This window comes from Phyllobates terribilis, unplaced genomic scaffold (genome assembly GCF_046119375.1).
Source record: "Phyllobates terribilis strain yellow unplaced genomic scaffold, ASM4611937v1 Scaffold_3__8_contigs__length_932513732, whole genome shotgun sequence".
In the NCBI taxonomy this organism is placed as follows: domain Eukaryota; kingdom Metazoa; phylum Chordata; class Amphibia; order Anura; family Dendrobatidae; genus Phyllobates; species Phyllobates terribilis.
The window spans coordinates 924,629,891-924,646,512 of record NW_027362763.1 but is presented as its reverse complement, the minus strand read 5'-3'; the positions used below and the strand labels follow the sequence as shown (position 1 = coordinate 924,646,512).

General features: G+C 40.7%; 1 protein-coding gene across 1 annotated transcript in view; it reads left to right on the top strand.

Annotated features, from left to right (window-relative positions):
- The window catches only part of SMOC2 (SPARC related modular calcium binding 2), a 748,277-nt gene that overhangs the window by 256,617 nt on the left and 475,038 nt on the right, over positions 1-16,622 (top strand). Inside the window, exons 6-7 of the mRNA XM_073672815.1 lie at positions 10,555-10,605; positions 16,374-16,448. Of these exons, the coding sequence (XP_073528916.1) occupies positions 10,555-10,605; positions 16,374-16,448 (126 nt within the window). The remainder of the gene's footprint in view (positions 1-10,554; positions 10,606-16,373; positions 16,449-16,622) is intronic.

Genomic DNA, 16,622 nt, shown 5'->3' with positions numbered 1-16,622 from the left:
ATTGGAATCACTGAAACTTGGTGGGACGATACACATGATTGGAATAAAAGGCTAAAAGGATACAACTTATTTGCAAGAAACAGACTTGATAAACGAGGAGGAGGTGTTGCATTGTATGTTAGAAAAGCGTATATCTGCACAGAGATTGAAGCTTCAGAGACTGGGAGTTCTGTGGAAACTGTTTGGGTAAGAATACAAGGAGAGAACAACGGAAAGGACACCATTGTAGGCATTTACTACAGGCCACCTGGGCAAGCTGAAGATATGGATGAACTCTTTATGTATCAAATGACCAAGTTCTCAAAAAAATATGACGTAGTGGTCATGGGAGATTTCAACTATCCAGACATTTGTTGGGAATCTCTCTCAAGTAAAACTAACAGGTCAAGCAAATTCTTATCCTCTCTTGCTGACAACTTTATCTTCCAAAAGGTAGGGGAGAAAACAAGGGGATCTGCTACTTTGGATCTAATCCTTATAAACAGGGAGGAAATGGTTGAGGAGGTAAAGGTGGCTGGGACCCTAGGAGGCAGCGATCATGCTATTATAGAATTTTGGATAACTAGAGGAGGAAGACATGTGAAGACTCAGACTTCAAGGTTAGATTTTAGAAAGGCAGATTTTAAGAGACTCAGAAAGAGAATAGGAGGGATCCAATGGCTGGATGTCCTTAAGGACAAAAATGTCCAGGAAGGATGGGAAATTTTTAAAAATGAGATTCTCAAAGCACAATCGTTAACAATCCCGAAAAGTAAGAAGAATGGGAAGCATTTAAGGAAACCAGGATGGATGAACACAGAACTTAAACACATGCTAAAAAGAAAGAAAGAAATGTTTATTAAATGGAAAGAGGGAGGCATATCTAAAGAAGATTATAATGCAGTCTACAGATCCTGCAGGGCACGTATCAGGTTAGCTAAAGCTGACAATGAATTAAGGCTTGCAAGAGATGTCAAAAGCAATAAAAAAGGATTTTGGGGGTATGTCAAAAGTAAAAGAAAAGTCAAAGATGCTATAGGATTTTTACAGGATGAAAATGGAGAAATGGTAAGAGAGGATGTTGAGAAGGCCGAACTTTTTAATTCCTATTTTGCATCTGTTTTCTCTCAGAAAGAAAATGTAACATCAACTGATCTTCACTGTCCTTTTAAAGGAATAGAGGAATCCAAGTTATCTGTAAACAGAAAGATTGTGAGGGAATATTTAGCTAACATAAATGAGTTCAAGTCTCCAGGTCCAGATGAATTACACCCCAGAGTACTGAAGGAGATCGTAGAAGAAATTTTAGAACCACTCTCCATAATCTTTGAAAATTCTTGGAGAACAGGAGAAGTCCCAGAAGACTGGAGAAGAGCAAATGTTGTTCCTATCTTCAAAAAGGGGAAGAAGGTGGACCCAGGGAACTATAGGCCGGTGAGTCTGACTTCTATACCAGGAAAGATCTTTGAACAAATTATTAAACAACATGTATGTAAGTACATGGATAAGAATGAAGTGATTAACCAGAGTCAGCATGGGTTTGTAACTAACAAGTCATGTCAGACTAACTTAATTTCCTTCTATGACAGAATCACTGACTGGGTGGATCAGGGAAATGCTGTAGATATAGTATATCTTGACTTCAGCAAAGCATTTGACAAAGTATCTCACACCATCCTTATTGAAAAAATGACCAAGTATGCAATGGACCAGGCAACTGTTAGGTGGATTCATAACTGGCTTAGTGATCGGACTCAAAGGGTGGTTGTAAATGGCTTCACATCCAGCTGGATGAATGTCTCAAGTGGAGTACCACAGGGCTCCGTCCTGGGACCTGTATTGTTCAACATCTTTATCAATGATTTAGATGAAGGAATTGAGGGTAAACTGATTAAATTTGCTGATGACACAAAGCTAGGAGGGATAGCTAATACTAGAGAAGAGAAAGAGAGGATTCAAAAAGACCTAAATAAACTGGAGCAGTGGGCAGCAACCAACAGAATGGTTTTTAACAGGGAAAAATGCAAAGTACTACATCTGGGCAATAAAAATGAAAAAAGCATATACAGAATGGGAGGAATAGAGCTAAGCAACAGTACATGTGAAAAAGACTTAGGTATACTAATAGATCATAGACTGAACATGAGTCAACAGTGTGATGCAGCAGCAAAAAAGGCAAATACAATTCTGGGATGTATTAACAGAAGCATACAGTCTAGATCACGTGAAGTCATTATCGGTCTTTACTCCTCTTTGGTCAGACCTCATCTGGAATACTGTGTACAGTTTTGGGCACCACATTTTAAAAAAGACATAGACAAACTGGAGCAAGTTCAGAGAAGAGCGACCAGAATGGTGACTGGTCTGCAAACCATGTCCTATGAGGAACGGTTGCAGGATTTGGGAATGTTTAGCTTGCAAAAAAGAAGACTGAGAGGAGACTTAATAGCTGTCTACAAATATGTCAAGGGCTGTCACATTGTAGAAGGATCATCTTTATTCTCATTTGCACAAGGAAAGAATAGAAGCAATGGGATGAAACTAAATGGGAGAAGACACAGATTAGATATTAGAAAAAACTTTTTGACAGTTAGGGTGATTAATGAGTGGAACAGGCTGCCACGAGAGGTGGTTAGTTCCCCTTCAATGGACGTCTTCAAACAGAGGCTGGACAGACATCTGTCTGAGATGATCTAGTGAATCCTGCTTTGAGCAGGGGGTTGGACCAGATGACCCAGGAGGTCCCTTCCAACTCTACCATTCTATGATTCTATGATTCTATGATTCTATGTTAGTTTGGCTGGAAGATGGTCTTTCTTCTGCAGATGTTACTCCCCCCCCCCACCGCGGGGGGGCTCGACCCACCAGCGGACAGGCACCAGTATTGGGAGAGGGGGGCTGGCCGTCAGGGTCCACCGTGGCTCTGGCACAAACCCGGCGACACGGAGGTGGCACGGGCAGGAACGGACTGGCCGTGTCGGCTTCTCACTTTTTGGATTTTAGAAGGGCATGACATGCCTATATCTGTGTCTCCCCCTCCTTTTACTCCTTCACCTCTTTTCTTTTCGCATGACTATATGTACTTGTCACTTTTCCATGTGTTAGTTATGTCTTCTGAGCAGTTTGTCAGCTTTTGGACACATTTGAAGGTGTTTTCTATGTGTTTCTATGTGTTTTTGCTTGCCTGCCATTGGTTTTAACAGTGTTCGAAGGTGTTCGACGAACAGTTCGACGAACACAAGGGTGTTCGACGAACCGAACCGAACTCGAACACTACGGGGGTGGCTCAACACTAGTGATGATGGAATAATGCTGGGTTCTCTGGCGCAGCTGTGGTTTAATACAAGTCACTGAGATTATATTTCTCTTTCAGAGTTTTCATAAAGACACATACTGATAGTTGTCTTCACATATCCATAAAAAGCCGAGTCAGTGCCAGAAAAGCAAAAATGGATAGGAAAACTGGAAAGCTAATCATTAGCGCACTCATTTGCATATTATGCATACACATAAGCATTTGTCAATAAGTCAACAAATAGTGTGCTAGCAGTCATACTGCATTAAAAATATTCTTTACTGGAGACTGTAAATGTAAGTGAACATATATTCCCTTAAAACTATATTGTTTATTAAATATGATTAAAATTCCAACAACGAAAAGAAAAACCCATATGTGCAAAACAAATTTAAATAGCTAAACTGTTTCCGTTGTCTAATAAAAAAAGAAATCAATATGGACCTCAAGGTGTCCCTAGTCTGTACCTATTGCTGCTCCTGTTTGTCAGCGGAGGTTGGCACCCTTAATCACGAGAATGGCGCCCCCGCTCCTCAGTGGCTGTTCCTTTTGTCCTTGTTACAACTCTACTTCTGATATAAGAGATAGAGATGAAGTTAAGAATAGAATAAGTGTACCTCAAGTCTGAACCCCCGTTATAGATTGTAGATATATTTGTTGATCCCTTTTTTATCTTTTTTGATAGCTGCTTTATGCCATTCACTACGATTGTGGCAGTTTGTATGACAAAGCCAACTTTATATCGTTCTGTCATAGAAAATATTAAGAGTCTATCCCTTCCTCCAAACCCCTCTTTCCCCCTCTCCTATAGTATTTTTCAAAGGAGCAAGAGCTTATGCTCTACAGAGGTGGCTTCTAGGCAAATAGCAGGAGCCACCAAGTGTCCATGTTAATTAACATACGAATGTAGTTCCTAGTAGCATAGGCTTGTGATAAATAGACACCAGGCTAAAAGAGGAAACAGCTCCTTTATACTTCAAAGGAATGCTATCACACTCAACACAATAGCAGGGTCACCCTCATTTGCAAAGTCCCTTTACTCATCAGAAATCTGCAGTCTCGCTGGCACCGAAATGAAATATGGAATATCGGAGTTTCTATAACTCCGATTGTGATGGGACACATATTTTTAGTGGCGGGGTTAGACAAGGAATGATACACATATTTTTCCTTATCTGAGGGCCCTATGGGAGGGCTATAACACCAGAGGGCAGAAATAACAGAACGCAGCTATGCCATGTGTAGTCTCTAAAGAAAGGTAAATTCGAAATAAAAAATATGGTATCATTTGCAAGCTTCTACAATCAACCAGCGAGGAGTTATCGCAGAAGTTAGAATTTTTATAAAAAGGTACCATATTTTTCGGACTATAAGATGCACCTAGGTTTCAGAGGAGGAAAATAGAAAAAAATGTAAGCAAAAAATGTGTAAACGATGCCCTGTTAATGGGGAGGGGGTCTGCTGCTGACACTGGAATAGGGGTAATGTCCCCCAATTCTGATAATATCCCCCATCCTGGTAGATATGCCCCCCTTTCCTATTATACGTGGCTCCCATCCCCATCCTGATATGCATGGCACCCCTCCATTCTGATATGCATGGCACCCCTCATCCCTATCCTGATATGCATGGCACCCCTCATCCTTATCCTGGTATGCATGGCCCCGTCATCCCTATACTAGTATGCATGGCACCCCTCATCCCTATCCTGGTATGCATGGCACCCCTCATCCCTATCCTGGTATGCATGCCACGCCTCATCCATATCCTGGTATGCATGGCACCCCTCATCCCTATCCTGGTATGCATGGCACCCCTCATCCCTATCCTGGTATGCATGGCACCCCTCATCCTTATCCTGGTATGCATGGCACCCCTCATACCTATCCTGGTATGCATGGCACCCCTCATCCCTATCCTGGTATGCATGGCACCCCTTATCCCTATCCTGGTATGCATGGCACCCCTCATCCTTATCCTGGTATGCATGGCCCCCTCATCCTTATCCTGGTATGCATGGCACCCCTCATCCTTACCCTGGTATGTATGGCCCTCTCATCCTTATCCTAGTATGCATGGTCCCCCTAATCCCCATCAGGCTGCACATAAAAAAATAAACACTCCTACTCACCTTTCTTCTCTCTCCTCCAGCGCTGCATCCTGTCTGCCCGCACTGATCTCTACATGTGAGCCGCGCATGACGTCACTGCCATGCGCGACTCACAAGGAGAGATCATCTGCCGGAAGTCACTGCTCCCCACGCCAGGACTGTGTGCGCGGGGAGCAGTGACTTCATGCTCCTTAATAGCCGGCACACAGCATAGCCGCAGCGCAGCTCCTGCTGCTGCCGGGCGATCACGTGTGCCCGCTGTTAAAGTGCATGAATATTCACCCCCTCCCCATGCCCATGGGCGTGGATAGGGGGTGAATATTCATGCCCTTTAATTGCGGGCACACGCGATCGCTCGGCAGCAGCAGGAGCCGTGCTGCTGATACACTGTGTGCCGCTATTAAGGTGCATGAATATTCAGTGCTCCCCACGCCTATGGGCGTGGGGAGCAGTGAATATTCATTTTCTTTAGCAGCGGGGACAGTGTAGGCTGCAGCAGGTGGCTGCTGCCTCCTGTGCCCCGCTCCTCCGCCGTAACCGCTCCCCCCAGCGCAGTATATATATATACCCCCAGAAACATTCGGACTATAAGACGTACCCCCCATTTTCCTCCAAAATTTTGGAGGAAAAAAGTGCATCTTATAGTCCGAAAAATACCGTATATATTCTATAAGCATGGGTCCTGCTGGATAACGGCCAAATCAATTGGCGCTCCTCCCCTCCAGCTAAACTGAATCGTCTCTGCGATCTGTCTAGTAAGTTTTTTGTTAATGCCTTTTAATTTGTGTAACTGCATTCTCTGTATTGTATTGTCCCCCTTTGTAAAATCGTTGTATATTTTTATTAATAAACACTACCTTACTTTTGCATTAAATATAAAATTGAATAGTCCTGTTTCTTTTGCTCTGTAATCGTTCCTTCCCCGAAGCCATACGATACCAGAAAGCAGGCGTCTGATCAGGCCTGTATTATATCTTAAAACTGATTGGTGGTGGCAGCGAATAATCGTAATTGGGTTATCGTGAAGCTGGCACTGACCGTACGAGGGCATATACACATATTCCATGCATTGGAACTTGGCGGTGTGTATGCTATACGCTCACTGATCGCTTGCCAATAGCTACGTAGTGAGTAATCGGGATTGTGTGTGCGCGAATCTTTGACAATTCTGACGTTCCTGACACGTTCCTATTACCACTTCTCCCCCCATGCCCTTTCTTGATAGTATGAAAACAACAGGGTGTAAAGGTATATATGATAGATCAGTCAGTCCAGATAAAGGATGTTATCTACAGCATGGTGGTGACTCTATATATGTATATATATATACAGTACAGACCAAAAGTTTGGACACACCTTCTCATTTGAAGATTTTTCTGTATTTTCTTGACTATGAAAATTGTACATTCACACTGAAGGCATAAAAACTATGAATTAACACATGTGGAATTATTTACTTAACAGAAAAGTGTGAAACAACTGAAAATATGTCTTATATTCTAGGTTCTTCAAAGTAGCCACCTTTTGCTTTGATGACTGCTTTGCACACTCTTGGCATTCTCTTGATGAGCTTCAAGAGGTAGTCACCAGAAATGGTCTTCCAACAATCTTGAAGGAGTTCCCAGAGATGCTTAGCACTAGTTGGCCCTTTTGCCTTCACTCTGCGGTCCAGCTCACCCCAAACCATCTCGATTGGGTTCAGGTCTGGTGACTGTGGAGGCCAGGTCATCTGGCGTAGCACCCCATCACTCCCCTTCTTGATCAAATAGCCCTTACACAGCCTGGAAGTGTGTTTGGGGTCATTGTCCTGTTGAAAAATAAATGCTTGTCAAACTAAACGCAAACCGGATGGAATAGCATGCCGCTGCAAGATGCTGTGGTAGCCATGCTGGTTCAGTATGCCTTCAATTTTGAATAAATCCCCAACAGTGTCACCAGCAAGGCACCCTCACACCATCACACCTCCTCCACCATGCTTCACGGTGGGAACCAGGCATGTAGAGTCCATCCGTTCACCTTTTCTGCGTCGCACAAAGACACGGTGGTTGGAACCAAAGATCTCAAATTTGGACTCATCAGACCAAAGCACAGATTTCCACTGGTCTAATGTCCATTCCTTGTGTTCTTTAGCCCAAACAAGTCTCTTCTGCTTGTTGCCTGTCTTTAGCAGTGGTTTCCTAGCAGCTATTTTACCATGAAGGCCTGCTACACAAAGTCTCCTCTTAACAGTTGTTGAAGAGATGTGTCTGCTGCTAGAACTCTGTGTGGCATTGACCTGGTCTCTAATCTGAGCTGCTGTTAACCTGCGATTTCTGAGGCTGGTGACTCGGATAAACTTATCCTCAGAAGCAGAGTTGACTCTTGGTCTTCCTTTCCTGGTGCGGTCCTCATGTGAGCCAGTTTCTTTGTAGCGCTTGATGGTTTTTGCAACTGCACTGGGGGACACTTTCAAAGTTTTCCCAATTTTTCGCACTGACTGACCTTCATTTCTTAAAGTAATGATGGCCACTCGTTTTTCTTTACTTAGCTGCTTTTACAGTCTATTCAGTAGGACTATCAGCTGTGTATCCACCAGACTTCTGCACAACACAACTGATGGTCCCAACCCCATTTATAAGGCAAGAAATCCCACTTATTAAACCTGACAGGGCACACCTGTGAAGTGAAAACCATTTCCGGTGACTACCTCTTGAAGCTCATCAAGAGAATGCCAAGAGTGTGCAAAGCAGTCATCAAAGCAAAAGGTGGCTACTTTGAAGAACCTAGACTATAAGACATATTTTCAGTTGTTTCACACTTTTTTGTTAAGTATATAATTCCACATGTGTTAATTCATAGTTTTTATGCCTTTATACAGAAAAATCTTTAAATAAGAAGGTGTGTCCAAACTTTTGGTCTGTACTATATATATATATATATATATATATATATATACATATATATATATATATTCTTGAGAAGCAAATCTAGTTCAGAAATGTATGAGTGGTACAGACCAAAACATTATCAAATCACAAGGCTCCTATAGAATGAATATAACACTTATCGTGTTTCTGAAGTAGACTAACATATGGTGACTGAATAATTCCACCATATCATAATGAAATAACAGTGCCATAATAACTGAATGCCACCATACAATGCCTAAGTAACACTACTATACTGTGACTGTACAACAGCTTCATTCTGTCACTGAATAGCATGGCCATAGTATGTCTGAAGAACACCATACCATAACTAAACATCACAACACCACCATATAGTGACTGAAGAGCAGCAAAATTCAGTCACTGAATAACCCAACTGAAAAATATCTGAATAATATCATACAATAACTAAATAGCATCACTATACTGTAAGCGGATAACCTCAACATACTGGGACTGAATACTTCTGCCATACATAAATGGAAATGTACCATCATAATGCTGCTAAGCAATACAGCATAGGAAACACAATATTACCACATGGCACTCGGAAGAGTAACATCAAACTTGTTAAATGAAAATAGTAATGTTCAGAGTCATTCAATGGTCATGTAAACTCCAATCATATTCAATAACTCACAGGTGACATCTTTAATTGCAGTCATGTCCTCTACCAACAAATCTATCTGTCACCAGGTGTTTGCTCCCCCATCTGAGAGCAGCATGATGTAGGGGCAGAAACCCAGATTCCAGTGATGAATCACTTACTGGGCTGCCTACTGTCATTTTGATAAAATCAGTTTTATCTGCTGCAGACCTAGCAGTTCTCTGAATATTGAGCTCTCTATAACCCTGACCACACCACTGATTGTCAGTTTTTTGTGTCCAAGTAGAAAGCTACCAATCAGTGGTGGGGGTGGGGGTGGGGTTATACAGAGCTCATGAATGTGGAGGACTACCTGGCAGCAGGTTTACTAGTCCTCTAGTGATAATCTCCTGTTGATAAAATAGTGATTTCATCAAAACTACAGCAAGCATCTCAGTAAGTGACACATTGCTTGAATCAGGGTCTCTGCTCCTACATTATGCTGCTCTCAGATTAGGTAGAAAAAACATGATGACAGATTCCCTTTAGGCCATGCATGTCAAATTCCGGCCCGGGGGCCAAATCTGGCCCGCAAGGTGGTTATATTGGGCCTGCGACACCAGAACCTCCACCCCTATGTGGGGCCCATTATTCTGTATGGAGGACTAAGTGGGGCCTTTATTCTGTATGGAGGGCTATGTGGGGCCAATTATTCTGTACGGAGGACCGAATACTGACAAAATACTGATAGTGGGGCCGTGGCCGAAGACTAATTACCTTGCTGCCATGTAGTCCTCCATACTCATGTGCTTAGTATAACCCCACCCCTACTACTGATTAGCAGCTTTCTGCATATGAACGGAATTTACAGAAAGCTGACAATCAGTGGTGTGGGCGGGGTTATAGCTAAGTATTCAGAGAACTGCTAGATCTGCAGCAGGTAGAACTCTGAGCTTTTCAAAATTGCAGCAAGCAGCCCAGTAAGCCCAGAAGGGTTTATGCCCCTACATTATACTGTTTGCGGATGGGGTAACAAAAACCTGGTGACAAATTCCCTTTAAGATGTTGGTAAAGAACATTCCTGAACAAATCAGTAACAATACACTGCAGGAAAGAAAGATCATCAGCGGATATTAGCAGTGCTTATCTGAGTGCTGAAGTATTGTTCCCTTTTTAATCTGCATTAGGTTGTAAGCCCCAAGTAAATTTACCTTACGAAAGTAAGGGGTTCTCTTTATGCACTCCAGCAACTCAGCAGAAGTTGGTGCTGGTTCTTTACAAAGATATTTTCTAGCCAGCAGTAGTCAATACTAATTATCAAAGATCTGTTCTTCTTTTAATCTCCTAAATACTGACTGATATTACTATATTGTTAAGGGCATTGCAAATCAGAACCCCATAGATCTAATATTAATGGCCTGTGTTAAGGCTTGATACAATCAAGAAAACGGCTAAGACCTTGGTGGACCTATCTAGGCTTGAACAAGATCGATCTTCCTACAGAGCGTTCATCCATCAGATCGCCATGGCTCAAGATCGAGACGAAGGCCGTTAAATTATAATAATAATAATAATAGCTAAGGATAGACCATCAATTTAATAGAATTTATAAAAACCTCCTTTTGAACTGACTTCACAATATGTCTTTTTATTGTAGATGATGTTTCTGTTCCATCATTAGAAACACAACCTCAAGGGGATGAAGAAGGTAAAATATTACTTTATTTTTTGTATCACTCATTATTTTTTTTGCCTGTTTATGATGGATCATATCCTGTACATACACATTGTTGACTTTACTCAAGGAGGACTTGCTAGCTCAAAAATATCCCTCATTTAACATTTTCTTTTTAACCTTTAATGGGGTTGTCCCATGAACAAAAGTTGATTTTAATCAATAGATCTTGGAATAATAATAAGTTCCACAATTGGATGTGTTTAAATAAAATGTTCCTGTGATGAGATAATCTTATAAATGTGCCCCTGCTGTGTACTGTGTAATGGCTGTGTCTGACCGTGCAGGAACATGGTCTGATCATACCACATCTCCTGGGCAGGGGAGGAAGCAAAAGAGAGGATACAGATATTACAGCATTGAATTACAGCTGATTCTTTCTGTGAGGTAAAACATTTCACTGCCTGTTTTTAAACAATGTGTTACTTCAAAGAAAGAATAATTTGTGACCCCCCTGCTGTAATGTCTGTATACTTTCTTTTACTTCCGCCCCTGCCCAGGAGCTGTGGTATGATCAGACCTTGTTCCTGCACGGTCAGACACAACCATTACACAGTACACAGCAGGGGCACATTTATAAGATTATCTCAGAACAGGAACATTTTATTTAAACACATCCAATTGTGGAAATTATTATTATTCCAAAATCTATTGATTAAAATTAACTTTTGTTCGTAGGAAAACCCCCTTTAGGAGCATGCTGTCATATTCCTTTTTCATCATTTTGTGAAAGCCGTAACTTTTTCTTTTTTTCTTTGACGTAGCCATTTCAGGACTCGTTTTTGTGGCACAAGTTGTATTTTACATTAACCTCATTTTTGGGTATACCCACTTATTGATTACATTTTATTAACCCTATATGGGGGAAATTGAAGCAAAGCACTTTTGCCATGCAACATTTAAGTAAATAAGTAATGCCTTACCCTTAAACTGTGACTCATGGTGATATTATAATGATATATTTGTAGATATTTTTTTAATTTTCTTTTAATTTTGCACAGTAAATACATGTTCATTAAATAATAATTTGTTTTTCTATCACTATCGTCGAAGAGCCATACTAGTTTTTGGGTTTTTACAAATCTCTGTAAGGGCTTGTTTAGATTATCTTGGGGTACATATAGTTTTTTCCTTCATTTTGATGGAAAGAATCAACAAAAAGAAACATTTTATAGCTTTCATTAAGTGGCATAGGTTTGTCCAGTGAGAATATATTGATGACCTATTAATACTATACAGATAGGTCATCAGTGTGTAACACCCCTTTAAGCCACCACTGTGGGCAGGGTGTCCGATAGTTCTCACCTCAATATAATGCAGTGCCTCTACTCGAAACTTGCTAGGAGCTCTAGGGGAATGCTGAGGAGTCTTGTGCCAGAGGTCGAGTCGTGAAACCCCTGTACACACTGCATACACAATCACAAGAGATGATTGTCACAATTTAAAAGGTTTATTTACAGGGGGATAATAGCAAAACAAGGAACAGGAAAAAGAAATAATACCTCATTAAGAGAAAATGATATTCTGAGTTTAAGGTCTAGGATGTGCTTTTTAGCAGGCCTGGATGTTAAGGATGACACTTTGTCATTAAGTGACAGCAGACACATTCCTAGCTTTAACACTTAACCCACAAATGACTGAAGCAAGGCAAGAATTACAGTTCAACGTTGTGGCCTGGTTGCCGCGAATGTTGAAACGCTTACATGAACTGTTGCACTTAATAACCCAATGAGTAAAAATCCTCCTCATTGATGGCTCTAATGTAAACTCTTGGGAAAGTGGAACCACGAGTCCCAGCAATGCTCCCTTAACAAATAACGTATTTTTCGGACTATAAGACGCACCGGACCATAAGACGCACCCAGAGGTGGAAAATAGGGGAAAAAAACTTTTGAAGGAAATAATGTGGTAAAATATTTAACAACATAAACAACATAATACACGTGGCTGAAGTCATACAGCCAGCACCTAATGCATGATGCACGATCTACAGGCAGCGTGTATCAGATACTGGCTGTATGACTTCAGCCACGTACAGTATGTCCTTTTTAAGAGTCCATAGGTACCATTTATGTCAAGTGGTTGCCCTGAAAACTATAACTCCCAGCATGTCCTGCAGATTCCATGGCATGCTGGGAGTTATAGTTCACCACAGTGGTACAGTGTTTTACTGTATGTGCTGTAACTTAAACTGCAATATAATGCTTGCCTCACTGTTTGCCTCGACTAGGCAGGGAGCGGGGTCGCACAGCAGGGTGAAGGACGCCACTGCTGCACGTGATCTGGACCGGAGACCGCCCCCTTCCTCCTGTCTAACACGGCCATAGTGCATTAATGGGGTCGCCGCTGATCCCTGCTGTGTGATCCCTCGTCCTGCTGTGCGACTCCGCTACCTGCAGCGCGACCACGCTTCATCGCCTCCGCTTCCGCACCACACCACAGTAAGCACTAGAACAACTGTATTTGTGCTACATTCGGACCATAAGACGCACCCCTTTTTTCCCCCCAAATTTGGAGGAAAAAAAGTTGGTCTTATGGTCCGAAAAATACGGTAGTTCTATTATAAGTTCTTTAACAGTGGAACTGAAAGCCCCTGATGTGCCTAAACATTGAAACATCCACCACAAGTGACCCCATTTTGGTAACTAGACCCTTTAAGGAATGTATCTAGATGTGCTTCACAGAAGCTTATAAGCAGTGAAAATAAAAAAATCTAATTTTTCCCACTAAAATTTTATTTTTATTTTCACAAGGATAACAGGAGAATAAAGACCCCAAAAATCTGTTGTGCAATTTCTTCTGAGTACGCCGATACCTCATAGGTGGGTGAAAACTACTGCTTGGGAGCATGGCAGGGCAAAAATGAATGCAAAAATGGCTGGAAATGAACCTGCCCACATTGAACTGGGGTAACCTTCTTAAGGTCACCGCTAGCACCATGAGAATTTTTTCACGGTGCTAGTGGTGATCTCACTGAGATCACCCCATTTCATTGGCCCGCTCGCAGCAGCTCATTCTTCTCTGCTTTACAACATGAACAGTCGCATCATGCCACTGTTCATTTTCAAAAACACATGTCGCACAGATGGATTACGGCATAGGAAAATATGGGTTATCTTCATGTCGACATTTAACCCCTTACCGACATCCGCTGTTCATGCACAGTGCAAGTGAGTAGCTAATGTATGGAGTGGGCTCACGTGTGGCCGGGCTTCAAAGGAGAATTACTATATGCAACAATACTGTGATATTGCTCTACAAGCGATCAGACAATTTCTAGTCCCCTAATTGAATTAATAGATACAATGAAAAGTAAATAAAATAAAGTTTTAAAAAATATCAATAACATAAAACATAAGTTCAATTCACTTACCTTTTCCCCCATTAAAAATAAAGAGAACTGATTTTTTAAAATAAAAATATGTGATATTGCTGCGTCAACACTTCATAATATAAAAATAATTAACCAGATCTGTAAACAAAATGCCAAAATTGTGTGGTTTGGGGTCAGGTCATCAAAATATTGCAAAAAATGCTGTAACAATCAATAAAAATGTCATATTTATCCCAAAATGGTATTAAAAGGGTCAAGTGAGACGTGACTCAGCGCTCGGGTCCCCACAGTGGCTGCTGAGTTGTGGGCGGGGTTACCCTGTGCATCACACCCAGCATCCACCGCGCGCTTTCCCAATGAATGGGGAGAGGGAGAGCGTGCAGTGGATGCTGGGTGTGATGCGGGGGGTAACCCTGCCCACAACCAAGCAGCCACGGTGGAACGCAGAAGAGACCCCCGGCTGCATCCGTAACCATGACGTGACATCAGCGGATGTCAGAGCCGGCTGCAGCTGGCGGTCATGTGATGCCTGTGCGCTGCCAGTGATTGCGCCGCTCACAGGCAGAAACAGCAGCGGAAGGTAATTAGAAAGAAGCTTCTTTTCATCATAAAAACACAGTGGGCTATTTTGAATAGTATTGGACAACCCCTTTAATAAAACTGTTGCCTCACCCCACAAAAAATCGGCCCTTACATAGCTCCATCTACCGAAAGAAAGGTTACAGGCTTTGGAAAATGGCGACACAATTAAAAAAAAGTTTTTTTTTTCAAAATTCTGTTTTTTTTTTCACCACTAAAAAAATCAAAAAACTGTACAAATTTGGTATCACTGTAATCGTACTGATGAGGAGAATCACATTTGCAGGTAATTTTTACTACAAAATGTATTCCATAAAAACAATTCCCAAAATACAATTTCATAATTGCATTTTTTTGCAATTTCACACACTTCAATTGTTTCCCCATTTTCCAGTGCACTATGTGGCAAAATGAATGGTATCATTCAAAAGTACAATTGGAAGAATTTGAGGAGAAAACAAAAAAGAAAAAATGGAAATTGGCCACGGCAGGAAGGAGTTTGACAGAGTGAAGAGCTCCCTTCATTATCCGATCAATTACCGTCTCTCCAATTGTCAAATGCCAATACAATGCTAGGATAAATGGAAGCCCAATAAAAATATTAGGCTAAAAATACAAAAATCACTTTTTACATCAAAACATGCTTTATTATAAAAGAACATGGGCAAAAAATCAAATCATAACTGTTTTTGCTCCATCCATTATGACACAACCTATACAAATATAAATTTTGTATTAATGATCAATTAATTAACACAATAAAAACATTACCAAAATGGAGCAAATGAAAAGTATGTCTCTTCCCTCAAAAAAGCCTCTGTACAGTCTCAACAGCAGATAATAAACTATACCTTTCAGAAGATGACAAAACTAAAAAGTTTTATTAAGTTATTTCATGGTGTAAATATAAACAATTTGTAAATGAATTGTACTGATCCAAAGAATGAAAGGGGCTTTCCCAATGCGACATGGCTTCCGCTCTAAATTCCAGTCATTTTTGCGTTCAAAAAGTCAAATGGTGCTCCTTCTCTTCCAAGCCCTGCCATGCGCCTAAACAGTAGTTTTTAACCCACATATGGGGTGTCGGCTTACTCAAGAGAAAATGCACAACAAATTTTGGTGTTTATTTTCTCCTGTTACTCTTGTGAAAATAAAAAATTTGGGGCTTAAGTAACATTTTTGTGGAAAAAATGTAAATGTTAATTTTTCCTCCATATTCCATTAATTTCTGTGAAGCACCTGTAGGGCTAATAAATTTCTTGAATGTGGTTTTGAAGATCAACTTTTAACACTTGTAACTTCCTAACAAAAAAAATTATGGTTCAAAAATTGTGATGATGTAAAGTAGACATGTGGGAAATGTTATTTATTAACTATTTTGTGTGACATAACTCTCTGATTTAAGGGCATGAGAATTTAAATTTTGAATGTTGTGAAATTTTCAAAATCTTCGCCAAATTACCGATATTTTCACAAATAAATGCAAGTCATATCGAACAAATTTTACCACTATCATGAAATACAATATGTCACTAAAAACAATCTCAGAATCAGTGGGATCTCTTGAAGCGTTCCAGAGTTATTACCTCAAAAAGTGACACTGGTCACATTTAAAAAATGTGGCTTGGTCATTAATGTACAAAGTGGCCCATTCCTTAAGTGGTTAAAGAGATTGTGATTTAAAAAAAAATGATAAACAAAAACATCACCGTTTTTGAACAAGGTTCTGTCTAATTTTGTAGCACATTCCCAGACTGTACAATTATTCATACAACTGTTTTTTTATAATACCTGTAACTGTACAAAATATAAATTTGTTCTTGTTTAGATTTTGCGTCTCGCTATCCTACTTTATGGACAGAGCAAGTGAAAAGTAGACAAAATAGAACTCACAGAAATTCAGGTAAGGCAAATTTATATTTAAAAATAAGTGGTAAATTATAGTTGTATTAAGTTCTTTGAAAAGACCGGCAAAAACATAAAATTGCACATCACTATCCCAAGAGGACCCACCATTGAAAGACTCTCAAGTGTGCACGCTATCTGCAAAAATATTAACGCAAGCTCAAATTGATGT